This window comes from Pistacia vera, unplaced genomic scaffold (genome assembly GCF_008641045.1).
Source record: "Pistacia vera cultivar Batoury unplaced genomic scaffold, PisVer_v2 Contig828, whole genome shotgun sequence".
Lineage (NCBI taxonomy): Eukaryota > Viridiplantae > Streptophyta > Magnoliopsida > Sapindales > Anacardiaceae > Pistacia > Pistacia vera.
This window is the reverse complement of record NW_022196699.1, coordinates 16,182-30,042: the sequence shown is the minus strand read 5'-3', so window position 1 is coordinate 30,042 and position 13,861 is coordinate 16,182. Positions and strand designations below refer to the sequence as shown.

Sequence of the window (13,861 nt, the reverse complement as noted above, 5' to 3'; positions counted from 1 at the left end):
TTTCTTGGCCATATCTTTGGAAGTGAAACGACCATAGAAACGTTAGTTCTTGCCGTTTCCTGCCATAGATTTGTGATCCATAGTCAATAAAGGCCTTATTGGCGCACAACCAGCCATATCACACCGGTTGTGCACCATTATGGTGACTGAAGCCGGCAGTGGTCTTGGGTGGCTGGGAATATTTTGTTAACTTTTAAACTTTTTTGTGGTTGGGGTGTTTTAACTAATTTCTCAAATGTAGGGGGGTTGGGTAATTGTTATTTGGTAGACATTTGAGGGCAATTGTATCCTAAATGATTTTTAATTAAGGGCAAAATGAGTAGAAAAACCAGATTACCTCGGTAATGTTTTAATAACAGCCTCTAACAAGATAATAAGATTACCCTCCACATTACCAACTAGGGGTGTTTGGTTCTGGGTACCCTACATTTTTTGAAGAAACCGGAATCGACAGTTCCTTGAAATTTGGAATCGTAACTGGAACCGACAGTTCTAGTTCCTGGGTACCTAGAATCGGAACCTGTAACAACAGTTCCGATTTTGATTCCGGGTACCTTGTAAAATTACATGACCCCCCAAAAGTTTTTAAAATGAATAAAAAAACCCTTAAAAACTTACAAATACCCCCCACTTGGCACTTGTTAACAAAAATAAAACTACAAATTCAAAATTACAAACTCCATTACTTTGTGAAGGTAGATTCTCAAAAGTCAAACCAACTTACTTTAAATGTTATGAAATATAAATATAAATGTATTCACATTACTTTTTCTACAAGTTTTTATTAACTGCCCCTACTCTTTAATTTTATTTTATATTAGTCTCGGTTCTCGGTTCCAATTGCGGTTCCTAACTGTGGGAACCAGAACCTGTTAGTGTATGCCCTAGGAACCAATCGTGTCATCGGTTCCAAGGCATTATGTTTTGTATATATATGTTAATGTATATATTTTGTATATACATTTTATCTTATCAATAGAAGAAAGTGTTCTTATTTCACATGTGGTTTATTGCTTCATTTATATATATGTATTACGTGTGAAATGTCCGGATGATACAAATCTTTAGAAGATCAAAATCATCAAAGTATTCCCTACATAGGTAATATTAATTGGGCAATAATATTACATAGTAGGCATGCTGAATGCCTCCGTAGAATATCATGTGATGGTGTTAGGGTGGGTGATTATAAAAGTTATATCACTAGGGCATTAGCATGGATACGCAGTTAGTGAACTATTTATCGAATATAGCCATTTATGATGAATCACATGGACATTTAAAATGTAGTCAATGATTTATCATAAGATCGTACTAGGGTATTATTAATCCTTAGACCTGAGATATCACGGTTGGATTCTGCATAAATGCATATGGTTCATATGGTGTATAAACATGAGGCTAATCATGACATGTGTTAATAAGCCGATTTGGCCATGTGTTGTTTATGTGTGAGGACAAGTGATAGTCAATATGGGATCCGTTGACTTGGTATAGATTGATAGCAAGTTCCTAGACAAATGTCAAGATACATTGGAAAAGGGAAATCTCCAGCCGGGGTATATAAAATGTTACATGAAAGGTTGTTTCATAGTGACACGTTCCATATGTATTGAATTAAAATTAAGATAAGGATTTTGACATACCATGAATCCATTCTTAATTGGGATTAGATAACGGAAGGATTTGATTATACAATGTGTATGATTGTAAAAGGTTCGTTGGAGTTTATCTTTATTGTGACTTAGGGGTTATGAAGCATTGCTAGATGCCTACCATAATCAGTGGGAGTTTTGTTCATAAAGAGTTATGGCAAAATATATCAAAATAGTATATGATATTGGGTCCACGGCTAGGCCACAGTGAACCTAAGAGGTCACACATAAAAACTAAGGAGAATGGAGAAATAGCCAAAGAGAGTTGATTATCCAAGGTTGGCTAGCACCTACCGAGGGTAATGAAGTTATTTATATTAATCATTTTCTTTATATTAAATTGGATTTTATAAGGGGTTGTAATTGTAAACATATAAACAATTTAAGGGTTAAATTGTTATGTAAACAATTTAAGAGTTAAATTGTTAATTGCGATTAAATGTTAATCCAATGTTATAATTTAAAGAAGTTTAACAACTTCATAATAATTATGAAATTGTTTAAGGAAGTCCAAAACAATTATTGAATTGTTTACAAGGATTCCTATATAAAGAAAATGATATATCAATTTTTGAGAAGAGATCAAAATCTCTAAGAACCCTAAATCTCTCTCTTGGCCAAATTTCTTCTTCCCTTGGTGTGGATACTCTTTTGCTTAATTTCTCTTGAAATTAAGAGTCTCCAAGGTTGCTAAGGACTTAAGGTAACATGTTCTACTTTACTTATTTCAATTTGATTGAATTTTTTTTTAAACTATGACTATACTTGTTATAGTATGATATGTTTGATTCTCCATGCATCCATCTTTCAGAACCGCATAGTGACGGTTCCAAAAATTTGGAAGCAAAACGTACCCATTGACGACCGGTTCCAGGTAGGAACTGGAACCAAACCCCAAGTACCCGCCAATTTCAATTCCAATCGGTTCTTTTGAACACCCATATTACCAATAGTAACTACTATTTGCAATAAAAGATTACCGTAATATTTTATTATTTATAAACCAAACACAAGAATCTTGCAAAATAAAAAAAGATTACCCCCGTTATTTTTTATACCCCCGATCTAAATAGCCCCTTACTAATAAAAATTTTAGACAATAATGCCCTTCTTTCAAAATCAATTTACATTATTCCACCATTATAATTTTACCCTTGTTTAATTAATTTTTTGGACAATAATGCCCTTATATTTCAAACAAATTGCAGACCACCACCGCCACGTAGCCACCACCATCGACAGTTGGCCAACGACCACTGAAAAGTCGTTAGAGTCGCTAAAAATGGTCGAGAGTTGATGGGAGGCTCCAATATAGTTGTTTCTGGCCATATTGATGGCTGAAAATGGCAATATCGGAGTAGATCTCGTCAGAAATGGTCAGAACTATTTTGGTCGTTATCGGCCATATTTGGGCAAGATATGGCCGTTATCTCGCCTAGATCTGGTCGATAACGGCATGGATCTAGTCGTTAACGGCCATATCTACTCTAATGTAGTCGTTTTCAGCTAGCAATATGCACAGAAAAAGCCATATTGGAGCCTCCTAGTGACTCTCGGCCATTTTTAGCGACTTCGACAACTTCTCGACAATCGCCGGCAATGGTTGGCAGTGGCTTAGGGTGATTTTGTTATAAATTAAAGTTTTATATAAGCTGGGGTGTTTTAGCTAAATCTGAAATGCTAGGGGTTAAAAAAAATTCAAAACTTAATAATAAAAATAGTATTATATTAATATTTAAAAAGAGGGCAATTTAGTAATTTAAATAACATACCCACCAATTTATTCCTCCTAACCAAGCATATTAATATAACATACCTACCAATTTATTCCAACTAACTAAACACATTTTCCTAAAAATTTACAGTAATCTTCAAGGTAATTTAGGGTGCGTTTGGTTCAATATTTTTACCCATATTCCCAATCATATTCCCCAAATATTGTTTGGCACGTTATTCCAAAAATATTAGTGTATTTTTTAATTATTTTTAGACCCCTTAAGTTTATTAATTTCACTAAATACCCCAGAAAAAAGCTTAAAAATTAGCAAAAACACCCCCACCCACCCATACTTGTCAAATTCCGGCAACCACCGTCGGTGGTAGCTGGAATCTGCCCCTATGGCTTACACCACGATCGGAACATGCCGGTTATTCACCGATCTGGCCTTATCCGGCCAGATCCACCGTCAGTGACAGCCAAAGAAATGGTCATCATTGAAGGTCAACAACGGCCGAATCTCGTTGACCAAAAATGACGGCCATATAGACCTTTGCGGCCGTCAACGGCCACATGTGGTCGGAAAAGGCCATATCGATGCGTTACGACATAGATCCGACCGGTCTATGTCGTAACACAGTTTTTCGGCCAGATTCCGACGGTGGTAGCTGGAATCTGGCACTGCAAGTGGTGTGGGTGTTTTTGTCATTTTATATATTGGGGTGTTTAATTAAATTAGTAAACCTAGGGGATTTTTTATAAATTTATAAATTTTACCTCGTAATACTCCCCTATTCAACTACCCAATATTATTCCCAAAATCCTATCTAAAATAATGAACCAAACGCACCCTTAACTTTCCATTAATATAACATTTATAGTAATCCAATATTCCCTCAACCAAACGCACCAATTCTCTAATTCAAACGAGTAAATAGTTAATGCCCAACTTGGGGTGCTTAACGAACCAAGCCAACTCCACTCGGCTCGAGTCCGGCTCGATTCGTCTAATAAATAGCCGACTCGACTCGACTCGTTAGGCTCGCAAGCCGAGCCTGGCTCGAAAAATTGGGGGTCTTTTTGAGGTTTTCTAAAGTAATGGGATTTAATTAAAAATTATGCAACACAAGTTTTAAAAAATAACAAAATGGCCCCCGTTATTAAAATCCCCAAATCTTCGATTTCCTTCGCTAGATGAACCCTTGCCGTAAAAGTTGAAACTCCTCCCAAACTCAAGATTTTCTTCGATGTCATCAGCACAAAATTTCTATTGGATTTTCGTCATTAGAATCGCATACCGCCATCTTCGTCAGATTTTCGTGGCATTTCTCTGTTGGCCGCGATTTCTTTGTTCGCAGTGAAACGGATCTGCGACACCGTCGATCGTCGATTTCTCGGGGTAAGGTTGTTTGTTTTGGCTTTGTTCTTCAGTTTGGTAGCTTGTGAAACCCATCTGTGATTGATTTTCGTGAACGATGTCAATGAAATTTGAAGTTATTTTTTCGTGAATTCTTTGTCTGTAACAGGGGGCTTTTTCCAGTGAAAGAATTCAGGGAAGAGTAGTCTGCCGCATTGTGGTCATTGACCGTGGTGGTGTTGCTGTGAAACCCATACAAGGTTAATGTTTGTAAACTGTCTGTGAAGAGCAGTCTGCTGTGTATTGGGTCTATTTCATTGTTTGTTTAAATTGCTTTACTGTTTATTATTGTTTGTGGTTGTGGACTTGTGGGACAAAATTAAAATTGCAAAGGAGTTTGTTAATTTGTTTGTGGACCGTGGTTGTGGTTGTGGTTGTGGTTATGGAATTCTACTTGTGGGAATTTGTTTTACAGTAAACAGTAGAAGGGCAATTTATAAATTTGTTTGTGGTTGTGGTTCTACATTTGGTGGTGGGGACTGGGGGCTTTGTTATATATTAAATTGTGAAAGGGTAAAGGGCGGTGATGCTTAAATTGCAAAAGGGTAAAGGACAGTGTAATGTAAAATGGCAACAGGGTAAAGGGCAGTGTAATGTAAAATGGAAAAAGGGTAAAAGGCATTGTAATGTAAAATGGAAAAAGGGTAAATGGCAGTGTAATATCATGGGTGATAATGTTTAGAATGAAAAAGAAAGTTTTATGGTGCTCTTGGAAAGTGTCCGAAAGGATAGTTTGAAAACTATAACAATAAAATATAAAATTATTTGGCATATTAGGGGGACCAATCTTGGACTAAAAAGTTGGAAAGAGATTTATAAATGTGATGGTTTATAAATCTCTTTCCAACTAACTTAGGTTTATAAATCTCTAAAGAATCTTTTCAAAGGTGGGTCTAGTAATCATGTTTGGAATCCTTAGACTAAACAGAGTTGAGGAATTAAAATTGCTGAATGGTAAAGGGCAGTGAAGAGTAAATTGCAAAAGGGTAAAGGGGTTTTGTTATATATTAAATTGCAAATGGGTAAAGGGCAGTGAAAACTAAATTGCGTTTGGTGGTGGGGACTAGGGGCTTTGTGCGTTTTGAAGGAATCTTTAATTTGGTAGAATAAATAGGCATAAAAAAATATAATTCTAAATTGTATTAAAGACATTATGATTTATGTAGTAGAATAAATAGGCATAAGACATATAATTCTACAAAGTCATTTAAAGAATAAATGGGTTTGAATGAATAAATAGAGCATTTAATTCTTCAACCAACATCTCTAATTAAAGAATAAATGAATGTTGGGATGTATTGGTGACAATTAATAGTAGTATGCAATGTATAATGTATTAGTTTGATGTGTGTACAATGTAATAGTTTGACATTATTTCATATTGGTTTTGCATTAAATTGCTGATTTTTTTTTTCCATTTATATATTTGTAAATGGAGTGTAATTCCTCAAGTACCCCTACAATACAAGATACAATTACCAATACACCTGGTGGTAACCTTAACTTGAATGCAACCACAATAAATACGGAGCAAAGTATTAGTAGCCCGAATAATGGTGATGAAAATGACAATCCACTTCAGAAGCAAAAAAGAGCGAAGACATCAGTGGTATGGACGAAGTTCAAGGAGGTGGTACTCCCTAATAGTACCAAAAATGCAGAGTGTATCCATTACAAAGTCAAGTTGTGTATTAATGACACCGGAAGCACCACCCAGTTTAATAGACATTTAAGCCGATGTTTAAGGAGAAAAGCTTCCATGAGGCAACAACATATTAGTTTTCTGAGTGCCGGTAATGATGTTGCAACTACTATTTTGCCAAATTTAAGTGGGAAGTTTGACATGTCGAAAATGAGGGAATTGATCGCCCATTGGGTGCATGCATGAGCATCCATTTACAGTTGTGGAGGAAGAGGGCTTGAACAATATGATGAAGTATGGGATTCTTGGATGGACTCCAGTTTTCTGCCATACTTGTAAAAAAGATTGTATAAAGGTATATGAAAGTGAGAAGGCCAAATTGAAGACTTTGTTGAAGAGTGTGACAAAAATCAGTTTGACTACAGACTTATGGAATTCAAGGAATCAAAAGATGGAGTATATGGTGTTGATCGAGCATTGGATATATAGTATTTGGGGGCTGAATAGACGTATCCTCAACTTTGTTCATCTACCTCCTTCCCGGACTGGTATTGTGATTGCGAACGGCATTTTCAAGTGCCTAATGGGATGGGGAATTGAAAATAAGGTATATGCTATTTCTGTGGATAATGCTTTAAGTAATGATGTTGCGATTAAGGTTTTGAAGGAAAATTTGAAGTTTCAGGGAAACTCCTTTGTGGAGGTAAACTGTTTCATGTGAGATGTTGTGCACACATCTTGAACCTGATTATTCAAGATGGACTTCATCAAATTAGGTACATCATTGACGACATCTATGAGAGTGTGTTGTATATCAACAGTTCAGAAAGTAGGCTGAAGGTATTTTCTTGAGATTGTTCAACAACTTAAATTGCCGTATCGGAAACTTATTCTCCATTGTAAAACAAGGTGGAATTCTACCTATGAAATGTTGGCAACGACAATTAAGTTCAAAAAGGTTTTTCCAAGATTGAAAGTGATGGATATCAATCATCACAATAATTTGAGTGACGAGGATTAGGAGAAAGTGGAGAAAGTCTGTGAAATTTTAAAAGTATTCAGTGGTTCAACCAAACTCATTTCAGGAAGTGATTATCTGACGTCTAATTTATTCTTGAAGGAGGTGTGTATAGTGAAATGTATGTTGGATAGTAAAAGTGAATCTAAAGATGATTTTATTAGAGTAATGGTTAGGAAAATGAAACAGAAGTTTGATAAATATTGGGGGGAATGTGATGTGTTGATATATGTGGCTGTTGTATTGGATCCTAGATTGAAAATGAGGGTTATTCAGTGGGCATTCCCTAAGATGTATTCTAAGGCAGAAGGATGGGCAAATATGATGACGGTCCGGGATGCATTGTATGAGTTATATGGGGAGTATGTTCAAGCTAATCAAGGTGTGACTATCGCCCGTGCTTCTACATCACAAGGGGATGGACATGGAGCCATTGGTGAGGTGGTTGCAGTTGAGGGAGCTGAGGCCTGGGATGATTTTAGCACTTTTCTGGACGTAGTTGAAACTGTTGAGCCTAGTAAGTCTGAGTTGGACTGTTATTTGGGAGAGGGATGCTATAAGTGTGTGGGGGATCATGACTTATTCAATGCCTTACGGTGGAGATGTTGTTATGTGGATGTGACTGGTGTCGCACTTTGAATGGAGTGAAGAAAGGGTGCAAAGTAAGTTCCATTGCTTACGTGTTTTGTTTAATTCAATAATTAAAATTACTTTATTCTAACCTACAGATTATTTTTATCCCTTTTTCATTTTAGAAAGACGAGGATCACTTGGAGATTCAACTTCCTGTTCTGTCAGGTGATGGGAGTCAGCAGATTAGTTGATTCCCCCGTGAGTTATTGGCTATGGCAGTAGGATTCTGTAGGTCTATATTTATTAGTTTTATGTTCATGTTTGCATTTTCATCTTTACAGTTTATATAAAATGGCAATTGTATTTAATGTGTTTCACATTAATTTGTTTGTAGAAGGAGTGGGGCTACAATGGACATACAACCAATTATCTTTTGCTGTTATATATATTTTTTGATGGATGGGGATGTCACTTGATGTATAGTTATGCTAACCCCCTATTTTGTTTTGATGAAAACTTAATTAAGTCAAGTGAACTAAACAAAAAACCTTGAGTTCACTTAACTTAATTTGTGGTACATACAGTATGTTGAATGATAAATTGTTAATAGCAGTAGCATTTCATTTAATGTTTATTTTAAGTATGTTTAATTGTTGGATGATGTATGAGGACAGGAGAAGACAAAAATTATAATCTGTAGAATTTAGAAGTTGTTTGAGGTTAGCGAAAAATGAAAATGAATCATGAAAATTTAACAAAAAGCATCAGACATTCAGACAATCAGACCTGCGTGCTGTGGCCTAGCAAATTTTAAAACAAAAATTTGAATTAAAAAAAAAAAATTGATTTTTTTGGAGTTGGCTCACGAGCCGGCTTGAACTCGGCTCGATAAGCCTGCTCGCGAGTCGGCTTGAAATATGCCATTTAGGAGCCGAGCTATATAAGATGTGGCTCGGCTCGGCTCGCAATCGGCTCGATCATTATTCCTCTTTCTCGAGCTGAGCTCGTTAAGCTGAAAACTCGACTCGACTCGGCTCGTTAACACCTCTATGCCCAACATTAGTAAACGGGCCTGAGTTGAAATAAAAGGATCATTTGCTCGTGAAGTTGTGTGTTCTATTCTCATATGCCCAAGAATTTCTTGGGCCGACATATTCTAGCAATCTGTAAATGCTACATTTTGATGTGGAGGTTGGGCCATTAATTGGCTGTGCTAAAGCTCAAAGTCACATAAACAGTGCGTTTCCCCTTTTATTTTAAGAGAAATAAAACATTGTAGCCACTATAAATCTGTAATGCTGTTGCCTGTTGCTAGAACACAGCACACAATAAATTGCATTTATTTATAGATAGATTGGGGTGAAAATCATTAAGCCTATATTATAAAATAAAATGTATTGTCGTCGGAACAAAACTATCTGAATTAATTTTTTACTATATGTTTCTGTTACCCTGCCGTATGTCTTGCCGAGAATTAATGAAAGAAAACAAATAAGGACCTGTTTGGGTGTCCCAAGAAAAACGAAAAACGAAAAACTTAACTGAAATGTTTATTTAATTATAAATTAATTCTGACCGCTTATAATAGCGTTAGGTTTTGCATCAGAATTATGCAAATATTTAATGAAAATGCATCTGATTGAAATGTATTGAGCAATCAAGAAAGCTTTAAATATATATAATAAAATCAATAAAATTCAGCTAGTGATAATGAAGAGTAGAATTACCCGGGATAAGAAAACGAAGAGGCATAGAGCCTTTATGTACATAAATGCAACTCGAACGGGCGTCAGAAACCAATGTTTGAACCATTTTTGTAGAACCTTCTCCCGATTCTCGAATGACATACACGAAAATCTGTTGATGAAAGGCCATTTTTTGCTCAAACAAAGCGACCCACAAAGCAAAAACGTGCCCAACTTTGTGGAAAGGATCATCAATATTACTCTAATCAAGATCCCCGCTTCTATTAGGCCTCTTTTCACTAAAATTTCAGCAACCTGCATCAATTAATTAATAATTAGTGTTCTTCTCAAGTTTTCAAGCATTAATAAGAGTTGGTGAAACAGTGAATTACCTCGTCAGGGATGGGAGCTTGAGAACCAGAAGCTTTGTAAAAATATTCCAAAGCCTTATTGCCTGCAGGATGGTCTTGTTTTTCCTCCAAGGGAATTGAAGGTAAAATGGTGTCGCAAATGGTGGCCAGTGTTTGCATCTCTGCTGAAGAGAAGCCATGGCTGTAGTTGCTTCTTGCTTTTCTCCTCCCACTCAACAAAGGGTGGCATTCTTTTCCCATCTCTGGATTATCTTCTCCACTTCAAACTCTTATACAATAATATTATTTTGCTTCTTCACTTGAAATTAAACAAATATGGTTTGTCCGTCACCCTTTATATACATTGAATAAACGAGGGGAGTACAGTAACTGTATATACTGTTTTTGTGGAGGAATTTAATGACATATATCACGTACTATATACGCCTAAAAATATATAAATAATAAACTTTTTCATGTACTATATATATACACGTGACACAAACTTTTTTTTCTCTATCAATTTAATGCTTTACGTGACGCAAACTTTTTTTTTTTTCCCTATCAATTTAATGCTTTCCTTTTTCTCTCTCATCTCCCAATTAATTTACTTGCTCCATTGAGAACCACTCGTTATTTCTTATTCATTCTACCTTTCATTGGATGGGATAGCGCCCACTGGACCTGAAATTCTAGTTGTTTCCATAGTCCTGACCCCAATTCCATCAATGTCGAAATTAAAACCTTTCAAACCATAATTTCTCTCTCTCTCTCTCTCTCTCTCTATGTATATAAATTTTTCTATCGTTCATCCAATAGTCTCTCAGCCAGTATTTCATATATTATCTGCTCTATCTAAACCTAATAAATCAAAGGAAAAATTCCCAAACAATATTAAATGCGTTTAACTTGCTGATGCTATTATCACATGCTTGTATAGATCGAGCTAGAGAACATTTTGCGATAGAGAAATAATTGATGGGATTAATGTTTGTATAGGGTTACGTGTTTTATTTAGGTCCAGGTTTTAAGAAAAATTAAAAGTTAGGTGGAGTAAATTCGTGATTATATTTAATCATTAATTACTTAATTTCTTAAAACCTGTAATAACTTCAAAAATTCGGAAAGCCAGGTGGGTTTGCTTGTCTACTTGTACAAGTCATCTCGATCTAGATTCCGCCATGCTAGAGATGTCTCCTGAATTATCTTTTTTTGTTGGTTTTCTGGTTACTTTTTCATAGATTTGGTTAGAAATTGCTATATTTCAAATGCGTTTTAGGTAAAGTTTAGATCGTTTTGATTAGTCATAATCTGCTGCTTACCATATCAAGCCAATAAAACCATTTTGATAAATTATCATATTTATTATGCTCAATAAATTAGGGTTTATCTTTTTGGGAAAGAGATAGCTGGATTTACAAAGTAAAGAATTCATGTGATTAAAGTGAGGAGGTTGAAAATAGATTAAAAAGAAATGGTTCAAATTCAAAGTAGAAATTTTGCATCATTAATTTTTTCTACCTTTTATAGGAATAGAAAGAAAACGAATAAATCAACTTAACTATCTCTATGTGGTCGAACGGTTCGATAGAGACTTTTGAATGTATTACTGAAGAGGTCTTGCGTTTGAGTCTCTCATCAAATGCTAATAGAGGTAACCACTGAAGTTCTTACTCGACCGATAGTTTTAGAATCTCGGAAATTTAGTTGAGGTGTGCATAAGATGGTCCGAACATCTGTGGTCATCAAAGAAACAAAAAATGATTCAACCTAATTTTATGTAGAAGTTTCCATTATTTTCCATAATTCTATATGATTAGGTTAATTATATTATATGCCTCATATAGAAGGGAATTTGAAAGAAAAAATGGGTCATGCTCATGCCCCTCAAATTAAATGTGCATAATTTAAAGAAAACTTTTACGGGTATAAGTTGACGATCTTCATTAATATGCGTGCCCTTGTATTTCTGTTCCCTTTCATTTAATCACATTGATTGGATGGTTTCCTGATGAAATCAAATCCAATCGATAAGTTCAAACATATCTCATATCTAAATCATGGCCGTCCACGATCACACAACATATTCAGCTGGCAATATAATTCAGAACCAATACATATTAAATCTATTTTTTAATTAACAAATCTTTAATCTTTATATCTTTTATCTTGCGATCTGGTAGCTAGCACATGGACAGAATTCCCTTCATAATATATTATAAAGTAAACGACAATTTCCCACCCAAGGTTTGGCAGATTTACAAGTTTCTATCTGGTTTCATAAATTATAGATTCTCATATTTAAATTAATAAATAATTGTTTAATTTAACTATTAAAATGATAAAATTATCATTTTAAAGATAAAAATTTTAAAATAACCCTTCACATTTCAAATTTATCCCATCAGAAAATTTCTGGCGTCTTTGACGCCTCCAAACACCACCATTACAATTCCCTCAACCCCCACATCAAAACCCCTAACCTCCCCGCTTGATTGAACCTCCCAATCGTTGGCAACCGCTCTTAGTTTCAGTCGACGTTTCATTCAAATTATGGTAGATTCCGACACCGAAAACCACCCCCAACACCACCAATAGCATCACTAGCCTCCCCCCACTAAAACCCCCAACATCGCTGATCGCAATTGACCGTCGATTACCGTTGCCTCTCCCTTAGGTTTTCGTGTTTTGTCACGTCTTTCCAACCAAATTCTAGCACCTCGTCAAGGTGCAATTGGATGGAAAAGTTAGGGGTTTTGGTGAGGAGGATAAGGGGATGCTAACGGTGGTGTCAGTGAGGTCCAATGGTGTTGGAATCACAGACTTTTGGCTTAGCAGAGATCTTCTCTGGTGGTTATTTGAGAGAAATTTGAGATATGGAGATTATTTTTTAGAGAAAAATAGTGGTGTTACTTTAAGGGTGGGAAATGCAATTTATGAAACCAGGGGTGGGCACACTAGATTCGCCAAACCTTGGGTGGGAAAATGTTCGTTTACTCTGTATTATAATATATATGTATATATCATATATGAACAAAATGTAACCTTCTTTTCATGTTTAGCGTATGAAATTTAATTACCTATTTCTGTTTCTCACGTAATCCTCTGTTAATTCATTATTATTACGTTAATAGTAACTAATTAAGAAAGGTAATTAAATGGTTGAGGTTTTTTTTTTTTTTTTTTTCCTTTCCACCTAATTAATTTCCAGGGGTTTCCTTTCCTATTCTTCTTCCTTCTTCTTCGCTAATCACTGCTTGACAAATTCGATGACGAACAATAGCCCGAAAATTCTATATTTGCGGTACTTTAAAAAATTTAATTAATGTTGATTCGATTTATAATCTATATTTAGGTGTTGAAAAAGAAAGAAAAGAGAAAAATTAGATTTATTAAATTATTAATTGGTTTTGCTTCAATTTTTCCTATTTCTAATTTTCGGTCCTTTTGTAGTCCTTTAATTAGATTTATAAAATTATTTTGTTTCAATAAACAAAATTATAGAATTTATTTTTTCAACATTAATATTGTACATTTGTACTCTTATAATTAGTTGGAATACATGTGAGTGTATCTTCTAAACCGTACCATATAAATATGAACATGACACTATAATTCAATGAGTTATAATTAAAATTTCTGATTTTTTTTTTTTTTTACTTCTTTGTTTTCTCCCTCATTTGCCCGGCGATAATGTTAACCAGTTGACTTTTATTTATTTTTTTATTTATTATTTTTATTGTGAGGACAAATTATAAACCCCCTTGCCTTTACCCCAAAATATAAACCTCCCTGTAGTTTTAA

General features: G+C 35.0%; 1 protein-coding gene across 1 annotated transcript; it reads right to left on the bottom strand.

The window, feature by feature from the left end:
• Positions 1-9,719: 9,719 nt before the first annotated feature.
• LOC116117954 (long-chain-alcohol oxidase FAO1-like) lies at positions 9,720-10,444 on the bottom strand. The gene is made up of 2 exons (XM_031403937.1): positions 10,100-10,444; positions 9,720-10,022 (listed from the first exon to the last, which is right to left on the bottom strand). Exons 1-2 carry the CDS (start codon positions 10,316-10,318, stop codon positions 9,720-9,722), a joined length of 522 nt encoding a protein of 173 aa, XP_031259797.1. The 5' UTR covers positions 10,319-10,444.
• Positions 10,445-13,861: the final 3,417 nt, after the last annotated feature.

Coding starts and splice junctions, on each gene's coding strand:
- LOC116117954 (XM_031403937.1), bottom strand. CDS start 10,318: ATGGGAAAAGAATGCCACCCTTTGTTGAGTGGGAGGAGAAAAGCAAGA. Junction 10,023..10,099: donor AAGCTCCCATCCCTGACGAG/GTAATTCACTGT, acceptor TAATTGATGCAG/GTTGCTGAAATTTTAGTGAA.